At 54.3% G+C, this 10,715-nt stretch overlaps 1 protein-coding gene across 1 annotated transcript in view; it reads right to left on the bottom strand.

The window, feature by feature from the left end:
- Positions 1 to 216: 216 nt before the first annotated feature.
- Positions 217 to 10,715, bottom strand: part of SLC6A3 (solute carrier family 6 member 3) — a 35,533-nt gene continuing 25,034 nt past the window's right edge. Inside the window, exons 10-14 of the mRNA XM_007471907.1 lie at positions 10,573 to 10,672; positions 8,025 to 8,125; positions 6,701 to 6,868; positions 5,667 to 5,738; positions 217 to 334 (exon numbers count right to left, since the gene is read on the bottom strand). Of these exons, the coding sequence (XP_007471969.1) occupies positions 311 to 334; positions 5,667 to 5,738; positions 6,701 to 6,868; positions 8,025 to 8,125; positions 10,573 to 10,672 (465 nt within the window). The 3' untranslated portion in view covers positions 217 to 310. The remainder of the gene's footprint in view (positions 335 to 5,666; positions 5,739 to 6,700; positions 6,869 to 8,024; positions 8,126 to 10,572; positions 10,673 to 10,715) is intronic.

Raw genomic sequence — 10,715 nt, 5'->3', positions numbered from 1 at the left:
GGCTCCAGCGGGCCCTGGGGTGGGCTCGGGAGAAAGGGGCAGCTCTAACGCACAGAACACGACTCAGACGTTTCTACCTGCAGGACGGGCACAGACTAGGGAAGTTACGCAGTGACATGGCGGACAGAGGGTCATCTCCCTGTGGCACAGAGGGTATGACCAGTCAGGGGAAGGGCTTGAGTGTGTCCAGCGGAGCGGAAGGTGTGGCGTGGGAGCGGCCCTCCTTTCTCTCAAAACTCAGATTTCCCTTCCTCGTTGCCTCTGTCCTGCCGTGGATGGTGCCCTGCGGGTCTCCTTCCTCCGCTCCCCTCTACACCACGAGCCAGTGGCGGAGCTGGAAAAAAAACAGGGCTTATTCAGACGTGAAGTGAGGAGCTCCTTGGATAAAAGCAGCTCCTGGGCCGGCGGCCCCGCTTGTAGCTGGGAGATCCCTGAGCCCAGCGGGCGGCTGGGGGCCCAGCACTGCTCCTGGGGCACCACAGACCTGATGCCCTTTTTAACTTTATGGAGACAAGTCATCACTTCACAAAGAGATGTTGTCGGCGGGCACAGTGGCCTCAAGGGGCCAGAGCGTGGACCAGCAGCCTCTGCCATCCCTGGCCAGTGTGGCATCAGCTGCTGGGCAGACACTGGATGCCAGCGTGCCTGCGCTGGTCCAGAGCGCTCGCCTACTGGCTCGCATGTGACCTGCGATGCCCCGACCCCCTGGGGCCTCTGATCCAGACCCAGTGGAACCCTGCACCCCGTGGTGCTGTCTGCTTTGTGTGACCCTGTGGGTGGGGGATGAGGCCTCGTTCACCACTTGGGGAAGGGTGAGACGGACAGGGGCCCTATTTAGTTGTCCACAAATGTCATCGCCTGTTATTACCCAGCTGTTAGTTCAGCCTGTTTTTGAGCACAAGCCATTCGATCACACTAAATGGCAAGAACCGTGTCTTGTAGACATTTCCAGACAAAGATGGGCAGGGCTTGTTTCTGACACAGCCACTCTGGGGGTAGGAAGATGCTGCCTCTGGTCCCACCGCAGGGCCCTCCGTCATCATCGGGAGAAACTGCTTAGGACACACCCACACAGCAGCCAGAGGGCAGCCAGAGGGCAGGGCTTGACCAGGGACGCCCCGCGGGCTGGCGCAGTGGCTCCGTGGTGACTGCAGACCAGTGCTGAGGCCGGGGGGCCACACCTGGGACCCCAGCTGAGACCCGCCCCCGGGGGTGACGTGGCCCTCTGTCCTGGCCACAGATGAGCCGAAGGCGACCTTCTCAGAGGAAGGTGTGCTTACGGGGCCTCTCAGAGTCCCCACAGGTGGAGATCAGGCCGTGGAGCTGCAACCAGGAGAGCAGAAACACAGGTAGCAGCCACCCCGGGCGGGTCGGCAAGAACCGGAAACTCCAGTTCAGATCCCCACGGACCAGAGAGGTTGTGTGATCCTCAGATTACTGGGCAGCTGTGTAAGAAATGGTTTAAAAAGTGATAGATGCCATGTCCGGTGCTGCACAGTTCACAAGGCCAACTGCTGCTTCCAGAGAAGTGAACAATGTAACTGTCTGTGAAGCAGGACACAGGAAGGGGGTACGTGATGGAGACGCTTTTCCATAACTGCACACATGGCACTTCCATGTGCAGCATCAAAGTGAACGGCCACAGCTACAGACAAAGATATTTCTGGTCCAGGGAATTCCCTGGTGGTCCAGTGGTTAGGACTCGGTGCTTTCACTGCCCGGTCGGGGAGCTAAGAACCCGCAAGATGTGTGGCTCAGCCAAAAAGAAAAAAAAGATATTTCTGGTCCAGATGGAGTAATGGGGACTGAATATATTCTACCATCTGACACAGCTTAAAATGAACAAAATATATATAATAATGGGTTTTCAGACACAGGAGGCCAGACGACAAAGGACAGATTCCCCGAGGGAGACAAGCAGGGGGGTCTGCCCAGCTGCCCCACTGCGGCCTCGAGGGGCTATCTAGGCTTCAGCGGGGGAGGGGACGCCCAGGTGGGGCAGCGAACCCCTGGCCTGATGAGGTGGGGTGAGCGCTGGGGAGCCCAAGGCGGCTGGAGTTCACAGGATGGAGCTGCAGAGGAGCGAGTGCGGTACTGAGAGCCCTGGGCACGTGCACAGGGACCCGAGGGTTCAGCTGAGCATTCAGGGCACTCGAGGCCGGAGACACCCTCCTGGCAGGATTCAGGAAATGTCTCTGAAACTCACAGGACGGAAGCTGTGCCTGGCCCGCAGCCAGGCTGGAGCATCTCCTGGATCTTGGGGTGCCGGGTACAGTGTTCACCCGGGTCTTGCACCAGCATTGGAAACCGCCCCCCACTAAATGCCGCTCTGGTCCCACCTAACAAGTCTTAAAAACCAAGTCCCCCAAAGAACAAACTGTCTCCGAGTAACTTAATGACGACCCAGAACAGAGCTCAAGAATATGTAAAGGACCACAGGTATATCCAGCCTCTAACAAGGTAAAACTCACGATATCCGGAATCCAATTAACAATGACCAGATGTGTGAAGCAACAGAAGAACTCAACCCCTTAGGAGAAAAGTCAACTGACACTGACCCGGAACAGACACAGATGTTGACACTGGCAGATGAGGGAATTACACAGTGATTATAACTGCAGTCCGTATGTCCAAAAAGGTAAGTAGAGGCATGAAGGACATAAGAAGACCCAGCGTGAACTTCTAGAGATGAAAACTACAATGTGTGAGATGATAGGTGTGCTGGATGGGATTATTAGCAGATTAGACTTTGCAGAGGAAAAAAATTAGTGGACTAAACAAAAGCAACAGAAAGCACGCAAAATAAAACACACAGAGGGAAGAGAATTAACGTGGCGTACAATGTGTGTAACTGGAGCCCATGAAGGGGATGGGACAGAAAAAAATGGAAGAAATGATAGCCCCAAATTTCCAAATAACACCGAAAATTATAAACCCACATTTCCAAAAGGCTCAGTGGACTGTGGGTATGGTGCTGTAACCGTGCACAGTGGAGAAATGGACCCAAACTCAGGCAGCGTGATGCCCTTTCAATAAACTTAAATACAACTGAAACCAAACAGTCTACTTTTCAGGAATATAGCAGTACCTACAGATGCAACAAAACTGTGCAGCAGGAAATGCATGGGAAATATTCAGCTACATTGAGATGGTGTTGATTTCAGGGGCAGGAGGGTGGCAGACACGGAGGCAGATGTGAGTTACCATCAAGGTGGAGTTTTGTACGGTTGTTCACAAGGGTTTATTTTGTTATGTGGTTTAATAAAATGAAAAACAGCTGCGGGTGGACTAATGTACAATGGTGCACCCGGACACAAAACCTAAAAAGACACCTGAAAGAGTATGAGACCCGGAGGAGCCAGGGAAGCCTCATATGGCAGAGCCCAGGACGGAAGCCGAGAGGCAAGGGGCAAGATTTAAGTAGGGCTGCAAAATTCCCAGAACTCACAAAAAACATGAATTTACAGACCCTGGGCACACAAGAGATGCCGGGAGGAATAAGTAAATAAAACTACTTATAATAGTCTTTGCAATAATATAAATAAAAGAAATCTATGCCCAGACACATCACAGGGAAACTGCAGCACCAAATGCAAAGGAAGCTGGAATGGGTCCGGGGACCCCGGCCCATGGGGCCACATGTCTCAGCAGGACTGCGGGGCTGCAGGTGGAGAACCAACATCTTCAAAATGCTGAAAGACCATAACTTGATCGACAGCCACATGCCTGTGGAAGCTCTGTCATTAATAAGGGCAAAGTAAAGACATTCACAGACACACAACAGTGAGAGAGTTTATTAAGACACCCCCTTAAAGGAATGTCTGAAGGATGCTTCTTTGAGAGGCAAGAAAATGGTCCTCAAAGGAAAGACGTATATGCCAAAAAGTAGAGTGAACAAATAAACACTGGACATGCACATTTGTCCAGGGAAGTTTCTGGACAAAATAACAACAATAATAACAGTGACTAATTTGTGGGTTAAAAATGACATAAATGGAATATTGGACAATAATAGCTTATTAATCTGTTAGGAAATTATTAATTATTATTAATAATTATTAATCTGGAGGAAAATTTAAGTCCTTGTGATATTCAGGATGGGGGTTCAGATAATGTTTAACTTTATACTTAAAGTGAAATATGCGTGGTACAATTTCGCAAACAACTATAAAATGAATAGAATAAAGTATATAAATTCCAAACAGAGAGGAAAGAGTAGAACAAGAAACATAAAAAAGACCAAAAAATCAATCATAAAAGGCAATAATAAGGTGGAAAAATAAACATTAAAAAATGGAACAGGGTTAAAAAATAGAAGAATCAAGCCCAACTGTACCAATGATCACAACAAATATAAATGGATTAATCTGCCCAGTTGCCAGACTAAAGCACTCCAGTGTATTCGAGGTTTGCAAAAGACACCTAAATGTTAAGATGATTGCAAAGTTGGAAGTTAAAAGATCACAAAAGACATTTCAGGTAAAAAAAGGAACCTAGTGCAGCTGTAGTCACCTCAGACAAGAAGGACTTTAAGAGCAAAAACACAGCAAGGGAGCAAGGATCGGCCAAGTAGATGTGATCATTCTGAACCCATACCTGTCCCAGAAAACAGGCTCAGAATAGATAAAGCAAAACCTAGTAGAACTACAGGGAAAATAGGACAAATATGCTTTCAAGGTCAGATATCCCATAAATATCTACTGATTACTGATGGTTAAACAGAGCTAAGATGTGCAAAATTGTAAAAGACTTGAACAACGCAGTTACAAGCCCAGTCTAATGGACAGAAGGAGAATTGCATAACAACAGTTGGAGAATACATCTCATCTAAAGATACACGTAGCATTTATAAAATTTGATTAGCTACTTGGCCATAAAGGAGTATCAATACACTCCAAAGAATGAGTAAAAAGTGTTTGAACACAATGCAATTAATTTAGAAATCAATAACAGAAAGATAAATGAAACATCCCTATATATTTGGGAATTTAAAGGCAGACTTCTAAGCACTCATGGGTAGCAGAAGTCACAATGAAAATTAAAATATGCTTAGAACTAAATGATACACAAAACGCTGTGTTAAAAGCTGTGACATGTAGCTGATTCACTTTGTTATACAGCAGAAACTAACACAACACTGTAAAGCAATTATACTCCGATAAAGATGTTAACAAAAATTTCTAATTATAAGAAAAAAAAAGTTGTGGAACACAGCCAACAGGGTATTTTGAGGGAAATTCTTAGCCTTGAATGCTTATGTTAGAAAAGAAAAAAGGTTGAAAATTAATGATCCACGGTCTAAGTTAAGAAGTTAGTAAACGTATGACAGAGTAGACCAATGAAAGTAGAAGGGAGAAATAATGACAGAGCTGAAATGAACGAGACAGAAACCAAAGCACAAACAGAGCATCCTGCACCAAGTCGTGACCCTTCGAACTGCATAAGGGGAAGTTCTCTGTCCCAATAGGCCCCCACCCCCACCCCTGCCTAAAATCATGCCCCTTACGCAGGGTTTGAGTCAGTGTCCACGCCCTGGAAGGACTTGGCTGTGCAGCATTCACAGCTGACACTGGCGTCCTGACCACGCACCTCGCTCTGGGGTTGGAGGAGGGAGCACCCACCCAGGTCGCCTCCGCCCCCAGCCAGTGGCGGGGAGTGGCACTCACCGTGAACTGGTGCACCTCCCCTCTGTCCACCCGCTCGTGCTCCTTCTCGGGCGTGATGGCGTAGGCCAGCTTCTAGAAGACAAGGAGCAACTGTGGGTGCCGGCCCAGCCTCAGCGGGGTGAACGGGCCCTGGTCAACGGCTGTCAATGTGGGAGCTGATGGCGAGGGTCTCCTTAGACCCTGGAGCAAAGTCCAGCCCAACTCAAAGTAGCCACTACTGGAGGAGGTTCGTCTCCACGTCAAGCTCACGGTGGGGCCTGAGCAAAGGTGCCCTCCATCTCTTCCAGGAATCCCGGCACCAAGATGTGAGGTGGAGGGATCCCCGTGCCCAACCCACCCACCCCCTCCTTCACAGGTGACGCAGGAGCTTGCCCGAGCGACTGCGAGGCCCAGAGCCACCCTCAACCCACACGAGGGTGTCCTCCTGGGGATCCTGCTGGCCCTGCTCGGCCTCATGTGGACCCGGCCCCAGGAGAGGGCGGGTCCTCTGCTTCCACCCCCACCCTCAGACCACTGCCCTTCCACCTGCACTGCACGCTGTAGAGCATGTGTGCACACACACAGAGACACACACAGGCAAGTACGCACGTGTATGTGCCCACGTGAGGACACACACACACCAAGACAGGCACACACACACACAAAGACAAGCACACACACACACACACAAAGACAGGCACACACAGGCGCGTACACACACACACAAAGACAAGCACACACACACACACAAAGACAGGCACACACAGGTGCACACACACACACAAAGACAGGCACACACAGGCACGCACATGCACACACAAAGACAGGCACACACACACGCACACACACACACACACACACACACACACACACGCACACACAGGCACAGCCCACCCCAACCCCAGCCCACGTGTCTCTGGCATGATCACCTGCTGGGCAGACATAAGCAGGCGGGAGCAGGCCTGGGACAGAGACACCCGCCTGACCTTGTTGGTGGCCTCACAATCGGGGGCGGGGGGGAAGGGCAGGTGAGGGAGACCCGTCCAGATACACACCTCCCTCGAGGAGCCGGGTAGGCTGCAGAACTTGTAGGCAGCGTAGATGGGCACCACGGACATGGAGGATGCAGCGATGGTCCAGCCCAGCGCGTTGGCCCACTCGGGGAAGATGTAGGCTCCGTAGTGCGGGGGCCGGAAGGTTGCGATGCTGACCACGACCACAAACTGAAACCGAGGGACGGGGTCAGGGGCGGCTGGGGGCAGGGGTACCAAGCGGGTGGCTCCGGTGGAGGGTCCCCTGCACAACGGGACTAGGCCGTGAACCTGGGCAGCAGGCGTCTGTGTGCACTCTGCAGACTGGGGCTGCTGCGGGACGGGGCAGCGGTGCTTGGGGGGCGCACATCCTCCAATTCTTAAGTCTGATGGGCGGGGATTCTCTCACTGTCCCTTGTAAACCTCACAGGTTGCCACATGGGGAGCAGCAGGACACCTGGCTGGTCTGGAGGTCACATGCCCCAGGCTGCTGGGTAGCTGGGGGTGACCAGCAGCCTCTGCAGGTTGGGAGCAGCTCACGGAGCTTGGGGCTTGAACTGGGAACCTCACCCCCACTCTGCCTCCTCTCTCACTGGCCCTCGGGGTGGAGGGGGCGCTACCCGAGGCCCCTGCCCTGTCCGTGGACACCCTGGGGGCCGCTGGGCTGGCTGGGCAGGAGGAGGGCCAAGGTCACGAGGTGCTCGCCGGCCTGGGCTCTGCACTCAGAGCTGGACGGCCGCTGAAAGGCTGCCTGGGGCCACCAGACAGGGCAAGCAGTTCCAGCTTTGTGAGCCATCGGGGCTCGGTCACAGCCACCCAGCTCTGAGGTTGTGGTGTGGATGTGTGGATGAACCAGCATGGCCGTGTTCCAACGCAATAGGCGGTGGGTGGACCTGGCCGCAGGCCTGAGCTTGCAGACCCCTGGCCTGGACGACAGCAGCTACTGGGGAGCTCTGGGGGCCGTGCTGTCACAGAACCTGAGCGGCTCCCGTCCGGCCTCACATCTGAGCACCCATCTTCCCAGGTTCTAACCCTTCTCTCAGGCCTCCAGGCAGAGGTCAGCTGACGCCCTGCAAGTACAGGGGCCGAGCAGGACACACACGGGCCTTAATTGGGTGGGAGCTCTGCCTCCCATGAGTGGTTTCTCAGTGGCTCCAGTTGCGGGGGGATCTTCAGGAGACCAGAGAAGGTGGGGGGCCAGCCTGCCCTCCTGCCTGAGTCCGGTGACCTGCCGACTCCCGCCCGTGGATACCCTGTCCCCGGGCAGCACCGAGCCCCTCCCCCAGCATCAGGCGTGTGTGGCCCCTGCTGGACCGGGTGGCGGGGGAGCGGGGAAGATGGGTCTCACCAGGAGGAAGCAGGGGCTGATGAACTTCCAGCACAGCCGCCAGTAGAGGCTGGGTCGCTGCCCGGTCATCTGTTTGATGTCGTCGCTGAACTGCCACACGCCTGCGGGGAGGTGGCCAAGCAGGCGGTCAGCACAGCACCTGCCTGAGACGCGGGCCCCGCCGGGCCCTCACCAACCCCGGGCCACCCCCAGCAGACCTGGAGCTCGGGCTGCACGCTGGTACCCAGGCCACCCCACCCAGCCGCCCAGGGGTCTTGCTGACCCGGGCCCGATGCATGTCCCCGTGGTGACACTGGGATCATCGATGACCCCAAGGGGGCCTGTGGGGCCTCCGCCCTCCTCCCATCTCAGGTCCTCCTCCCTGTGGCCCGTGGCCATCCCTGCTTCCGCTCTGTAATCACCTTTTTCATGTACAAAAATCATAAAATATATATAACATATATAAAATAAAATATATATAACATAAAACTTACCATTTTAACCATTTTCAGTGCACAGCTCAGTGGCATTAAGTACATTCACACTGTGGTGCAAGTACCACCACCATCATCTCCAGAACTTTCTCACCCTCCCCAACTGAGATTCTGTCCCCGTTAAACGCTCACTCCCCATCCCATCATCCAGCCCATGCCACGCCCCCATCCTACTTCCTGTCTATGTGAACCTGACCCTTCCAGGGGCCTCACGGGAATCATACAGGATCTGTCCTTCTGTGACTGGCTTATGTCACCGAGCATGGTGTCCTCAAGGTTCCTCCGTGTCATAGTAGCATGTGTCACAACGTCCTTTTTAAGGCTGAATGACGCTCCGTTTATGTGAACAGACATTCTTTTGTAAGGAAAGCGACTTCTAGAAGCTTCGTGTGCCACAGCTTTTCTCCAGATCTTACAGTGAGTGATCTCTCTTGCCCTGAGCCTGGCCTGGCCTCGGGTCATGTGACAGCAGCTGGCTGGCCGAGTCTTGTGTCACATGCGGGGACACAGCAGAGCTACACACCGCCATGCAGAATCCCCTCTTCACACTCCAACCCCATCAGCAGGTCCCGGACTCGGACCCTGGAGGATTGGGGTGGAGGGGGCTGAACCCAAAGGCCAGTAAAGACGGGCGTGTCCACCAGGCCCCTCGGGCCCTCAAGCAGGTCCAGGGCAGGCCAAGCCATCCTGCGCCGGGGCATCCTCTCTGAGACCACAGGGACCTGGGGGCACTGAGAGGTGGGCGCGTTCTGGGTGTGAATTGCCGTCTGGAGAAACAGCGTGACCTCTGTCTTCGGAGGCTTTGGGGAGCACCTGGTCCCTGCAGGGCCAGCCTCCCTCCCGTCTCCGCCAGCCCCACGCTCATGGCTGTGGGCTACGTTTGAAGCAATTTCTCTCCTTCTCTGAGGTTTTATTTTGGGGTGGGGAGATTACGATTTAAAGCTATAGGCAAGTGTTGATTGCAGGTGCCAATGAAAGCACAGACAGCTTGGTATTTCCCTGTTCTGTAGAAAAGTAAATATAATTGGAAGGGTGTTCTCAGAATATGGACTATTTGCCAGGCTAAGCCTCTCAAAGCTAGAGTGCTTTTCTGTAATTCCAGGGCCGAGGCAGAGACCACGACCCCCTCATGTGACACCAGGGCTGCTGCGACACTGTGGCTCTTGAACAGCACAGACCTTTGGCTTTGGGCTGGAGCACGTACACATGTAGTGGAGTGTGCCCGTTACCTCGAGCTTTCACTGCAAACTCCCCCAAAGATACCTAGCCAGGAGAGCTGAGCGGCCCCATGAGCCCAGGTCACAGGAAGGAAACGGAGAGAGAGCAAGGTGGGCCCAGGCAGCAGGCTGGAAAGGGCACAGCTTCTGCAGCTGTCAAACCTACAGCAGGACATCCCGGGAAGCATGGCGGGCACCCCAGGAGGGGCCGGGGAGCACGGCTGCAGGCTGGGCCGCGCCTCTTCCAGGGGCTGCCTGCTGACCAGCAGGCCCCTGACCTCGAGGGGCTCCCAGGCCTAATCCACGAATGAGCGCTGGACCAGGGCGGAGGGTGGTCTGGAGTCCAGGTGGTGCTGTCCGCGCAGGGTCAGGAGTTCTGGCCTGACGCTGAACAGCGGCTCTCTGAACACCACCGTCACCCCTCCCGTCAGCTGAGGGCCTTAGTGGCACGTCACCAGAGAGAAGCTCACTCAGCCTGTTCCCCTGCCACCTCGGTGCTGGTCGACTGGGCTCAGCAAATGCGGAGACCTCGCCTCCAGCACCAGCCAGTGTCCCAGCGTCCTCGCAAATCCTTCCTCCTCAAGAACCAGCAGCGTGGTTATGTGGCCACACCGAGTGCTCTGACCGCAGTAAGGATTTCGGGCTGCCGTCCAGGCTGTCCTCACTGATCCATGGAACAGCTGGCTGCCAAGCCCCCTCTGTGATGTGTGGTGACCACAGTGCAGGGCAGCTTTGCCAAAAAGGACAGCACAGCGACAAAGCCCAAGGATGCCGGCCCGGCCGGTCGCAGTGACGGCACAGGGGCTGGGTCTTTGCGGTTGGAGCACACCAGCCCCCCGAGGAAAGCTCCGCCCTTACCGTAGAACCAGGCCACCCCGATGACCTCCATGAGCACCCCAAAGAGGATGGACGTGCCGGCCGCAAAGTGGTCCAGCAGCGTGAAGACGTAGATGCCACCCTAGGAGAGAGGGGAGCCTGCTGCACTCGGGGTGTCCGGTGTG

Source organism: Lipotes vexillifer, unplaced genomic scaffold (genome assembly GCF_000442215.2).
Source record: "Lipotes vexillifer unplaced genomic scaffold, Lipotes_vexillifer_v1.1 scaffold1063, whole genome shotgun sequence".
In the NCBI taxonomy this organism is placed as follows: domain Eukaryota; kingdom Metazoa; phylum Chordata; class Mammalia; order Artiodactyla; family Lipotidae; genus Lipotes; species Lipotes vexillifer.
The sequence above is the reverse complement of the archived record's forward strand: the minus strand, read 5'-3'. Positions and strand labels throughout refer to the sequence as shown.